At 37.4% G+C, this 13,384-nt stretch overlaps 1 protein-coding gene across 2 annotated transcripts; it reads right to left on the bottom strand.

Moving 5' to 3' along the window:
* Nucleotides 1-242: 242 nt before the first annotated feature.
* Nucleotides 243-8,041, bottom strand: LOC145558510 (uncharacterized). Of its 2 annotated transcripts, none has more exons than XM_081619784.1 (5): nt 7,029-8,041; nt 6,669-6,880; nt 1,042-1,160; nt 688-924; nt 243-603 (listed from the first exon to the last, which is right to left on the bottom strand). In XM_081619784.1, the coding sequence occupies exons 1-4, from the start codon at nt 7,138-7,140 to the stop codon at nt 909-911; spliced, it is 459 nt and encodes a 152-aa protein (XP_081475910.1). In that variant the 5' UTR covers nt 7,141-8,041; the 3' UTR covers nt 243-603; nt 688-908. The 2 variants fall into 2 exon arrangements, with proteins under 2 accessions (XP_081475910.1, XP_081475909.1); XM_081619783.1 differs by having other exon boundaries at nt 688-933; nt 7,029-8,033.
* Between the last annotated feature and the right edge of the window lie 5,343 nt (nt 8,042-13,384).

The following is a 13,384-nucleotide window of genomic DNA, read 5'->3' on the forward strand; positions in this document are numbered from 1 at the left end:
CGGCCGTTACGGATGGCCTTTATTATTTGAAACGGGCACCTGAAAAGCCCGTTACGAATAACGGGTTATTCGTAACGGGCTTTTCAGGTGCCCGTTACGAATAACTCCGTTATTTGTAACGGGCTTTTCAAGTGCCCGTTACGAATAACTCCGTTATCCGTAACGGGACATGGTTTGCCCGTTACAAATACTATATAATCATATTTTTAAAAAAATCCAGCAAAATGCTGGATTTTGCACACCATTTTATCATTTAATGAGAGATGTATATATTTTTATACAAATATAGTATACAACTAATATTTCTTTCAAAAAAAATATACAATTAATATTAATAAACTAATAACTAAAACTTTAAAAGAACAACTAAATTAAACCAAATCTCAAGTACACTTTTACAGGTTGAACCAGAGAAGACCTCGTCTCCAGGATTCTTAGTGACAAGAAGAGATTCTCTAGTGAGAGCAGATTGATCAATCTTCAAAGGATCACCCTCAAGAAGACGAACATCTGCAGGGACTATGTCTCCTAACTTGATGCTAATTTTTCTCCTGGGACTAGAATTGATGCCTCCATTTCACCCCATCGTCCATCTTGAAGAACCTGTATTGAAGAGTTAGTATTATTTTTATAAATCTTATATCTGCAACTGTGAAACACTTGAGCCTTTTTTTGTTAGTGACTTACTTTGGTTTTAGGAGCAAGGTTAGCCATAAGCGCTGCTGCTGCATTACCAGCATTATTTTCTTCTATGAAACTAATAGTAGAGTTGATCACCAAAAGCAACATGATACCCACAAAATCCTGCCAATCTGGATGCTTATTGTCACCATTTGCCAATACAATAGCCATTAAAGCATCTTCTTCCATAACCCATGACAATGGATTCCACATAAAGCCAAGAAACTTCAAGAGTTTGCTCTCCTGTTAATTCTAGATCAACGGTATCAGATGTGAAAAAAGCTTGATTAGATCGACTGGAAGTTAATGAACACGGTTAATACTTAATTTTCATCAAGAGTGAAAGAACAATGGATAAACCTTTTTTCTTCTAGCTTGTTATGTCCAAAAATGTGAAGACGGTTGGTTGCATCGTCTAAAGTCAGACCTTCTCTTGAGCATCTCAAACTCTCAAACACCTCCTCAATAGGAATTTTCTCCTGCAAAGCACACATGTTTAATCATTGAAAACATGAGCCCATCATAAATCATTGTTAGATAGTATCAAAACCATTTTTTTACAGAACGAATTAGCATAAGTTTAAAAAGCAAAGAGGGGATAAATCAATAAAGTATCCAAAAGATCAATTCTCTATTTTGCACCAGGCTAGTGCTCCACAATGGACTCTCTCTACCTCATACTTAATGATATAAACTGACAGTTTTAAGGCATATAGAATTTTATCTTTCATTGGAACCCACACCATCTTATCCCATAACACGAGCCAGGCAACTTTTATAAATAGGTTTTGAACTTAAAATTAAAAACTCATCACAACATTGCAGAACCTACATCACAATAAGCAAGAAATGGAATCCATAGTCCATATTCATGAGACAAGACCCTCTAATTAGTAACTATTGCAGTAATGCTTATGTATTTATATTATTAAGGTACTTAATTCTGCCTGTCTTCAAAGCCTTGACTGAAGTACTATCATAACGGTGTTCTTCCTAAAGGCTATTTAGCAGCAAAATTTGACCGCGAATTATATCCTTCCTTTGACCTTCAAGCACCCCAAAGCAGGAACTAGCTATTACTCTATTAGCCTTCATCAATGAAGGCATCTCAATAGCTTGTTTTATTCCCAAAATCACGTAATTCATGCAATATCAACCTCACATAGTAGGAGGGGGATTGCTGCTGGCCATTATGACCTGTAAAGCCAGAACAAATCGATTGGTGAAATTGATTCCTATTATTTTTCACCAATTCATCGAATAAGGGTGAGTAACAAAAGCAAACACTCATTATCTTAGAGAAAAAAGGCATTGACTAATGTCACCCAAAAAATATGCAACCAAAGACTTCCTGATTTCATAGCTCTGTATATATACTAGTTGCTTGAAATGACTAATGATACTAGGCTCTAAAAGCAAACAAGTCCCTTACTATAATTTCACAAATTTCAACTGTTTAAACAATTAGTTTACCAAACAATCTCTACACAACCAAGTTCACTTATATATTTTTCCGTGCTTTTCGATCATATTGCCTACCACAAAACATTTAGGTTTCAAAATTGAGAAATCTACAGTGGCATGTCCAACAAGTACCACTAATGTTTACTGTAAAAATTAACTTTTAAATACAAATACGACGAAAGTATAGTACGGAAGTCATATAAGATGGAGGAATCGAGAATTCTAGAAACAACAAAACAAGTGCAGATACCCCTAAATACATCATTCTCTCTAGACTCCAATAAAAATAACAAAACAATTACAAGCTCAAGATCTCTTGACAGAATTTTCATCATAAAACAATCACAATCACAACAATGTCCCTTCTACTGTTGAGGAGCAATACCCTAAATCGATTATACTGACAACGAAATCAACGATATTGTCAAACTAAACCCTAGATTGTGAAATTGATATTCTTTTTTTTTTTTTTTTGGTAAGTAATCAAGTATATTACTATAAAAAAAACTGTATAAATGTACAAATTTTACAAGCCTAACATAGGCAACTCCAAAACTACACAAGACCTAAAACAAAGGCCACCCCCACCTCAAGCTTTAAACTCCTTAGTTGCCACCTTCTAGGAAGGGTTCAACTAAGAGAGAGTAAAGCAAAACCTGATCATAAGCAGTCTGCTGCCTTCTAGGAAGGACACAGACCACACCTGAAAAGGACTAAAACATAAAACAACAAAACACAGCAACACTCAAAGCAGAAACTAGTTTGGGATGCTGTTGCACAACTCCTGAATCCACTTGCACTGCAATCTACTCCATTTCTTGTTTTAAGCTGCTTGACTCTATCCATGCTCACCCTACCAATACCCTTACACAGGTTTGAAGGGTGAATAACAGCTTTCTGCCAGAAAGCAGTATTCCTAGCAAACCAGATATGATAGACAACACAAGCTAGAACTTCTAGAATAACCTTCTGCTGCACCTTATCTTTCACTGCTTTGAGCCAATTCTTCCATACCTCATCAATGCAGAAGTTTTGAATTGGAATATGGAGCCAATGAGAAATTCTCAGCATACACTCTTGACTGTATCTACAATTAAAGAACAGATGTTGTCTATCCTCAATAGCAGCACCACACAGCAGACAACTATCTTCAGCACAGACGTCATATTTCCAGAGCTTCTCTCTTGTTCTGAGTCTATCATGCATAGCAAGCCATAGTATAAACGAATGCTTGGGAATATTGAACTTATTCCATACCCATTTACACCAATCCACCTTTGTTCCAGCTCCCTGCAGCCACTTATAGCACTCAGATATTCTATAAGTACCATTCAACCAACTGTTTTGCTCAAAACCTTCTTTTAGCTGGTCCTTGACTGCACATAATCTCCTCCAAGCCGATCTTGCAGATCTCTTAGGACTATAAGTCCACCAGTCTTGTTCTTTAATGCACACAGCATGAACCCATTTCACCCAAAGAGAATCCTCTTTCTTAGTTATTTTCCACACATACTTCCCCAAAGCTGCCCTGTTCCACATCCCACAGTCTCTAATTCCTAAGCCACCCTCAGCTTTGCTTTTGCAAACCCAATCCCAAGCAATTGGGGGAGCCTTAGACAAAACAGAATCTCCACACCAAAGAAAAGCTCTGCACAGCTGAGTAATCCTCAAGATGACTGACTTAGGTAACAGCACACACTGAGCCCAATAAGTGTGCAAACTAATCAATACAGAGTTCACCAGCACAACTCTTGCAATATAAGACAAGTTTCTGCTAGACCAACAGGTTATTCTAGTCAGCATCTTATCAACTATAGCATCAAAGTCTGAGACTCTCAAATATTTAGCATTCAAAGGGATGCCAAGATATTTGAAAGGAGTTTCTCCTATTACAAAACCAGACTCAGTCACAATTTCCTGCTTCATTTCAGGCTGCACACTCCCAAAATAGATAGCAGATTTATCAGCATTAGCCTGTAGACCAGAGCAACCCTCAAAAGCTTTCAAAGCCCTTACTAGAAGGGAGACAGACCTCTTATCAGCATAGGAAAATAACATCAAATCATCAGCAAAAATTAGGTGATTTAACCTCAAAGACTTGCATCTTTGATGGAATCTAAAGCCTATCTTTGCACCCACTTTTTTAAGCAGTCTTGATAGGTACTCCATCACAATGACAAACACCAATGGTGACATAGGATCACCTTGCCTGATCCCTTTCTTGCCCTTAAAAAAGCCATTCAGACCACCATTAATCATAATAGAGAAAGAAGGGGAAGTAACACACTCCATGACCCAAGATATGAATTTACTTGGGAAGTTCAAAACCTACAACATATCATGAATAAAAGACCAGTGCACAGAATCATAAGCTTTCCTCAAATCCACCTTAATAGTACATCTAGGAGACTTTCTCTTATTATTGTACTCTTTTAACATATCCTGGCACACTAGGATGTTGTCCAAAATAGATCTTCCAGCAATAAAAGCACTTTGATTCTCACTAATCAAACCAGGCAGCACCTCTTTGAACCTTTCACACAACATCTTAGAAATGATCTTGTACAGCACATTACAGCATGCAATTGGCCTAAACTGAGTAACTCTAGTAGCATTGTCTAATTTAGGTACCAGAGTCAAAGTAGTTGCACTCACCTGTTTTAGTAGCTGACCATGCTCAAAGAATCCCAAAACTGCCTTACACACCTCATTCTTCACCACTCCCCAAGCATTCTTGAAAAATTTGCTGGAGAAACCATCAGGACCAGGTGCCTTGTCATCCTCAATACTCAAAACAGCATTTCTCACATCTTCCTCAGTTAAATCTCTGCAAATACTCAGATGTTGCTCATCATTCACAATAGGGCCAGCAGCTATAACAGCTTGATGGACTTGTCTAGAAGGGGTCCCACCAGTGCCTAATAGCTCTTTATAGAAACTAATAAAAGCTTCTGCAATTTTATCAAGGTCCTGAATGATATCACCATTCTCAAGCTGGATGCAGTACACATTATTATGAATTCTTCTCTTCCTAATACAGGCATGAAAGTAGGAAGAGTTAACATCACCTTCTTTCATCCAATGCAACTTGTCTTTCTGCTTCAAAAACTTCAATTTTGCAGTATGAGCAGCTAAGAACCTTTCCCTGACATCACTTTCCAATTGAATCAACTCCAAATTCTGAGGATCATTGTTCAGTTGACACTGCACCCTTGCTAACTCAGCATCAGCACTGGCATCTGCACTCTCCACTGAGGAGAAATTAGTCAGGTTTAACACCTTGATAGCTTCTTTCACCTTTTGCAGCTTTTTCACCACAATAAACATATCAGTTCCTCTCACATCACTATTCCAAGCCTGTTGTACAGCTTCCTGGTAGCCTGGAGCATCAATCCACATATTTAAAAACCTGAAAGGTTTCTTAACATTCCCATTACACCCAAACAGTCTCATAATACAAGGGCAATGATCCATTAATCCCTCAGGCAATAAATCAGCTCTAAACTCCCTGCAGTTTTCAGTCCACAGCTCATTAACCAAGATCCTATCAATCTTTGTGCACACTCTATCACTCCCTTGCTGCTTATTATTCCAAGTATAGAACAACCCCCCAGCTTTAAAATCAATTAGTACATTTTGCCTAACACATTGTCTGAACTTTTCAATCTCAGCAAAGGTAACTGGGGAACCAATTCTGTCCTCAGTATTCAGGACATTATTGAAATCACCCCCCAAGACCCATGGACCAAGAATGTCCTTTTTTATCTCCCCAATCTGATGCCACAGCACCTCCCTTTCATCTGCAGTATTCAGCCCATAAACAATAGTATACCAGAACACAAACTTAGAAGCCTTGTGAACAACTTTCACATTGATTAACTGAGCTTCTACTCTATCAATCTCTACCTAAAAGATATCAGGTAGCCAAAAAATCCAAATTCTCCCTCCATGATGCTTACTGTAGTTTGCAGTCACAGACCACTTGCCACCAAAACCAGTGAAGACCTTACCAAAATTACCAGCCTTCACTTTAGTCTCCAGGAGCCCAAACAAACCAATTCCTTGGTTTTTCATAAACCAAAGAACATCACAAATTTTATTCAGTTTGTTAAGGCCCCTGACATTCCAAAAGCCCCAATTATCCACCAAATACGACTATATAATTAACAGACAGCATGCTATAATATATCAAACACATAAAATAGAAGCTATCCTATAATATCATGTATCAATAAAACACATAAAAGCTATCCTATAATATTCTATAATATCATGTATCAATCAAACACATAAAATCTGGATTACCACAACTACTACTTTGAGCCATAAAATCCTCTTCAAGGTCATCTACTCCATTACCTAATAATTAAAATTAACCCACATAACAAAGTTCTAATTAACACCAATCTGTTTTAAAAACTAAATAAATCATCTCAGTAGAACCCTAGTTTCACCATTAAAACAAACAAACAAACAAACAAACAAAGACACAGAACTATTCAAAGAAATAAAAAAAAAATTACTTGGGGAAAAGTAGGCCAAAGATTGAATATGGGAATGACCGAATGAAGGTGAAGAAGATGAGAATGATTCAATTTATAAATCTCATTGCAGTGACCCAGAAGCTCTTCAAATGACACAGCTCCCAATGACATTGATTCCAGCAAATTGAAATCCCCTGTTAAATCCGAAACCCTACAATTTAGGGATTGCATAAAAGTGGTGGACGCCGAATCTGATCAACACCCACAAAAATTAAACATCAAAAACTAAGAATTACACCATAATTAAGCAATTTGAGCATAAAATCAACACTTAATCTTAAGAAATTAGGGGTAAAAGTAAAACCAGTAGAAAGAGGAGAGAGAAAGTGGGTATCATACCGAGAGGAATTGGACGACGATCAAGGTATTGTTTGAAAGCACTAGAAGTAGATTGAAGATTATTGCAGAATTTCGCTAAATTTTTGTTGAAATTGTTGATGCTTTCCTCCATTTTACCGAATCTTCGAGAGCAGTTCACAATTTGGACGGCAACCACCACCGAAGCTCAAACACCTTCAATCGGGAGGAGATTGAGTGGATAAAAATGGAGAAGATTGAGTGAAATGAGATCGAGAGGAGAGAGGAGAGAGAGGGGTGGCGGCTTGAGGGCTGAGGTGAGTGAAACCCTAGTTATAAGAATGAGCTTTTTTATCAGCTGGGCCAAATGCAAACATATGTAACGGGCACTATCTTGTCAGTTACAAATAAATAATATTCGTAACGGGCACTATCTTGCCCGTTACAAATAAATAATATTCGTAACGAGCACTATCTTGTCTGTTACAAATAAATAATATTCGTAACGGGCATTATCTTGCCCGTTACAAAAAACATAATTTCTGTAACGGGCACCATGTTTCCCGTTACGAATAATATGTATTTGTAACGGACTATTATTTTGACCATTACAAATATGTTTACTATAACGGGCACAGCTTTGCCCGTTACAAATAACCCGTTACGAATGACAATTTTTCCACTAGTGTTAGCCACAAAAAATCATTCTCTCTTCCTCTCTTATACACCAAAAAATCATTTTCTCTTCTCTCTCATATTCTAAGTGTTAAATCTATTTTTCTAATTACAATATTCCTTCCCTTAAACACTCTAAGGAGTCCATACAACACCCGAAGTTCTATACTTAAACCAAGGCGTGAAAAGTAAAACCGACTAAGAGTTTGACCCCAAATAAATTCTACTTTTATTTAACTTAATTTCTATTTGATTAACATATTTATTGAAGTTACTAACAAATTTTTCATAAGGTAGAGATTTAAAGAAACGTAGAACGTGAGTAATTTATTCACTTTATTATTCTTATTTTTATTCTTTATTGCTAGTATCATAACTAGGTTTATTATTATAATTTGATTTTACTAACGATATTATTGTTAAATTGCTTCCAATGTTGATGTTTATTATTGATCACTATATTGCATGTTTAAAGGAAATATGTAATTAAAAATCATGCCTAATAAGATAATTTGGACAATCGGTTTAGGTTCCTCTTTAATCTTGTTATTAATTAAAGTGATCACTAATATTTTAGAATTATGTGTTGCCTTAATATTCAACCAATTTAGCCTAATATTAGTTTACAACAAATTGAATCTTTGTTTGCATGCCATTGAGGTCGCAGGGAATACTTTTCTCTATAAGAATTGAGTAGAGGTCAATACGGGCGAGACTCCATGACTCACTTTGTACCATCATCCTCGATTCTGCTTTCGTGGTTCCGAACCAGTAATCTCATGGATTATGAATGGGGTGTAACCTTCACGGGTCAATCGTTGTTGCCTATCGTTGTCTCTTATCGTGGTTGCCTTATAATGATCCGTGAATGGTTTACAAGTTCCTTAAAAACTTGTTGTCTCTTATCGTGGTTGCCTTATAATGATTCGTGAATGGTTTACAAGTTCCCTAATTTCCTTGTCCCTAATCTTATATGTCAACGCCACTAGTAAGAACGACGTCATAAATTCCTCATGGTCCTCCTCTGACTAAAGCTTCATCAGATTGCATGAACTATCAACTGGACAAAGGGCTTTTGAAGCTTCAACCAAAGATATAGTCCCCTTGTTTGACCCAATTCCGTACCTATTAATAATCATATTCACCTTCTTTGACTCTTTAACACAATCCATGTCCACCCCTCTAGGAACCGTCATTTTCTCCATTGGTATTCCAAGGATTGAATACACTTGGTTCGGACCCAACGGAAAAACTCCACCATCACCAAACGTTAGGGTCCCATCACTCCTCACTCTAGTCATCAGCCAGTAACAAAACTGGCGAGGAGTGTTCTTCATATCCAAACTCAACAAACTTTCAAACCCCATCCTTTTCACCAAGTTCATCCAACGAGTGTTCTTATGATTTTGGCACCTTCCTCCTTTTGGATTCTCTTGCCTGACCTGCACCCATCTTCCCACTAGTAGGAAAATAGTTATTCGTAAAGGGAAAAAAAAGGCTTATCCGTAACGGGCAGCGGGCGTTACGTATGCCACCGTTACGAATAGCTAGTGTTATTTGTAACGAGAAGTGTCCATTACGAATAACAGGTTATCCATAACGGGCATTTCAAGTTGGGTTGGTAATTCGTGAGATCCTTCCAGCAACGAAGGATGAGGAGGGGATACCGTTTGTTCCAGAGACAGTTGAGTCGGTATGTTCCCTATGCATAAGTATTTATATATATTTTTTCATATACATTTTTGCTAACTGTCCTTGTCTTTTGGAACAGGTTCCGCGAGAAACCGTGAACGGTATGGTGAGGACTTTGCGCGCTTTGTGAGCTGCTTATCAGAGAGTTCTCCTTACTTTGTCATGTCGTGATCATCGGATGGTCGCGGTAAGTTTTTTTTTTCTTTTAACGAAGTTATCACACGTTTTATGTATTAATCTTCGTTTGGATTTTGCAGGATGTACAACAGCCGTCTGGGAGTCGCCGACCATCCTAACTTCCTTTGTACACACATTTTTTATATTAGGAAACAAATGTATATATTTTTTTGTTGTACATATGACACGTTTTTTGTATATATGTCATTTTCTTTGGTTTCCATGTGTACATTTTCTATTTTATTTTTTTTATTTTCTACCTTTATATCTTTTTTTTATTATATAAAAAAAATTTGCAAAAATTTTCCGAGGGAGGGAAAGGTTCCTGACTTAACCCCCCTTGAAAAAAAAAGTAAACAAGGGAATAGAAAAGAGAAAGGAAAAAAGGAAAAAAGAAAAAGAAAGTAAAGGAAAATAAAAAAGAAAATATGAAAAATAAGAAAATAGTAAGGAAAAGGACACAAAGGTCAGTAAAAGGTAAGCGTATGATTTGTGTTAAGATCTCGTGGGATTATGTCATTATGTAGTCTAAAATACGGAAATAATCCTAACTCACATGTTGAGACACAGCAGACGCGCGCAACTGTAGGAGTTGTACGCGGCTGTCGCGCGCATGTGAATTGGTTGCGCGCGACACTTGCTGGTGAACTTTCCTTCGAGCGAAAATTGCCAAAATTTTGCCCCTTTTGGGTCTATTTAAACGCGATTTCGTATAGGCTTTTAAGTATCTCGCATTCATTTGCTTAGTAATAAGAATCTAAAAAATTAATCTCTCTAAATTCTCTCTCTCTTTTTTTTTTTATTTGAACAATGGTGAAAACCTTTGAACAACGCTTGAAGCAATGGGTCACCTCCCTCTCAACCGAGGATAAACTAGCTTTCAAGATTTACCACCTAGACCCTTTATTGAACTATATGCAACTAGTGATTAATTTTGATTTTCTTCATGCAGCAGTCAACCATTAGGACTCTAACCATCATCTTTTCTTGTTTAAAGGGGACGAGATTGTCCCACTTCCCGGCAAGTTTGAGGCCTTGCTAGGCTTCCCTACAAACACTCTCCTTATGACCTATGCGCCTACCTTGTCGGATTCCAAACCTATATTCCAAAGATTTTTTGGTTTGTCTAACAATGATATGACTAACATTGGAAGTGAAGAAGGCGGGAATTTGATCCAATTTATTAAACACTTCGTCGCCCCTCGTGACAACATGACTAACAACACTTTAAAATTGGTTCTTTATGTTATTGTCTTGTTGTTAATTGTTTACTTAGGACAGGAAAAGAGTATGGAGATTATTCCATGGTGTCCATAGTAGAGCAAATAGAGGGATGTCATTCACCCGCTCCTTTGGCTTTAGCGGAAACCGTTCTATGCTTAAATCGCCTTAGAGGAGACCCTAACAAAAACGGTTTCACGGGAAGTCCACTCCTATTACACGTACGGTTTTTTTTTTTTACGTCGTATTCCAGCGCAAGTCATGAAGTGGCGCTGGTAATACCAGCGCAATCTTCTACGATGCGCGCGGTTGGCACGCGCAACTGATTTTGATGCGCGCGCAACCTGCTTATGTAAATCGCAAACTAATTTTTTTCTTTTTTTTTTTTAGATTTGGCTCATGCAGCGTTTGCGAATTGTTGATCAGCCACAAAATCTTGAACCTAATGGAGTAAGGACATTCCCTGGACGTCAAATTCTTTACAAGCATAAGAATGAAGAAGAATGGACGTCATTTTTCTGTCAAGGGGTTCCCAACATACGCTTTGTGATTCCTTGGTGGAACATAAGTAGTATGGTAGGAAATAGTTTTAATTACCCTTATATTAGACTTCTAAGCCTATCTAGTACCACTTATATTTTTACTTGTAGGGTAATGAGACAATACGGGATGAAACAAATCATTCCCCCACATGATTGTGATGCCCTAAAGATGTGATTTTTAAACCCAAAAGAATTCCTCGTTGGATGGAGTATTGGTCAAGTCTTCCAGGTGGGTAGTACAAAATCCTACAGCGAGTATTGTATTATCTTTCTTTTACAAAGCTTGGATGAATGCGGCGGATAAGGGTGAATTAAACAAGGCTCGATCTCAACTTAAAGCCACCACCGCTCGTAATCCACCTAAGCCTTTGATGAACACTACTACTCCTCCTAGTGGCCAAAACAAAGGAGTGAGACCAATTGTTTTTGTACTTCTTCTTTTATTTTTAATACAACATCAGGTTTCAATCGCCGAAGTTTCTGTTTTACTGGTTTTAAGGTAGGGTTTAAGGGAATGGTATGTTCCGCAATTTCCCTATTATTCCAGGCATATCCTGTATGACCAAGTGAACACGGCTTCGAATTCTTTGAGCGTCGATATGAGGGTCGATCGCTCTTCCGGATTTAGAGTTAAGCCAATTTTGACTTCTCTTTTGCTTTCATTGGTTCCTATATTAAATATTTCAGTTTCTTCAATGATAGGGTCCTTTTGTTCTCGTTCATTCATTAGTTCAACCAATTTATTAATGTCATCATCTTTATTAGATTGATTGTTATAGCATTCAAAAGATTCAAGAGAAGGCATATACTCGGAAATAGAGCTCATATTATCAAATTCAAAAGAGAGTACATCAAGAGAAGAATCCTTTTTGGGATCCTTATCCTTAGAACTAGAAAATAAAGATTCAGTAATGGCCACTAGACCTAAATTTTCAGCTTCCCTAGAGTCTATACTAGATTCATCGTCTGATTCTTCAAACATCTTCCTTACGCCTGTGATGATCTCCAATAGCCTTTGTGATTGGTCCATTTAAAGGATTTCCTCCATCCATGCTCAAAGGTTTCATTAGAAGGGGTAATCAACGAGGTTGGGTCAAAAGCTTCATCTTAGATGACATTCTGATTGGTCAATGTAGTGACATGATTTTGCTCTAGTCCAAATAGCAAGTTAAATGCTTGCCAATCATAGCACCTTGGAATTGGGTGTTTTGATTCAATGATTTTAAGATCAGTCAAGAAGTAGCAATCGTGGAATATTTCGAATCCAGGCTTCTTGATTCCTTCCAAGACTAATGGTTTTGGAAAGTCGTAGCATGGGTAATCTTCTCCCTCCCTGATGAATTGTCCATTAAGGGAGTAAAGTGACTATCCCTTTCTTGTTGTTGTCCCTACGTGTTTTGTTTTTTGCATCGTGAGACTCTAATTCTTCTTTGGTTGGTTTATATCCCAATCCAAAGGACAAGCTTTTCTTTGGGATAGGAAGTAAGAGGGATTTCTTCATTCCCATTCCCAAATGCATCCTAAGAAAGTAACTACTCTTAAATAAGATGTTGTTTACTATCTTGGTAGAATATGGATCAAGCATGAATGATTCTTCAAGGCTTTCTTCCATTTCGATTGTGTAGATTGGCTCTACGCCAAATCCCCACATGTCCTCTTCATCATTATCATGGTTTATTTCCAAAAGTGATTGGTCATTTATGGCTATTTTGAGTGGAGAAGCATGTATAGTCATAGGAAGCCCTTGATAGTTCAACCTAATCATTTGATGAAGTGAGGATGGTATTGCACCAAGCTCATGTATCCAAGGACGTTTAAGTAGAAGGTTAAATGTAGGTTTAATGTCCATAACATGGAATTCAACCATATTTTGAATTGGGCCTATGGTAATTGGTAGCTTAACAGTTCCACACACCGATCTTCTCGAGTTGTCGTAGGCCCTAATACTTTGTGTTGTTGATTGAAAGTCTTTTTCAGGATTAAGGCCTAAATATTTCGCAGTTTGCAATAGGCATACGTTTACAGCTGACCCATTATCTACCAAAGTAAGAGGGATGTTGTATCCCTTGCACCCCACAGTTAAGTATAATG

This window comes from Chenopodium album, chromosome 9, assembly GCF_948465745.1.
Source record: "Chenopodium album chromosome 9, dcCheAlbu1.1, whole genome shotgun sequence".
Classification (NCBI taxonomy): domain Eukaryota; kingdom Viridiplantae; phylum Streptophyta; class Magnoliopsida; order Caryophyllales; family Amaranthaceae; genus Chenopodium; species Chenopodium album.

What these genes read in the sequence shown, in the direction of transcription:
- LOC145558510 (XM_081619783.1), bottom strand. Translation starts at nt 7,140, where the DNA reads ATGGAGGAAAGCATCAACAATTTCAACAAAAATTTAGCGAAATTCTGC. An exon ending in TTTGGCCTACTTTTCCCCAA is followed by an intron (nt 1,161 to 6,668) that starts GTAATTTTTTTT and finishes TGTGCTTTGCAG; the next exon opens with GAGAAAATTCCTATTGAGGA. An exon ending in AACAAGCTAGAAGAAAAAAG is followed by an intron (nt 934 to 1,041) that starts GTTTATCCATTG and finishes CCGTTGATCTAG; the next exon opens with AATTAACAGGAGAGCAAACT.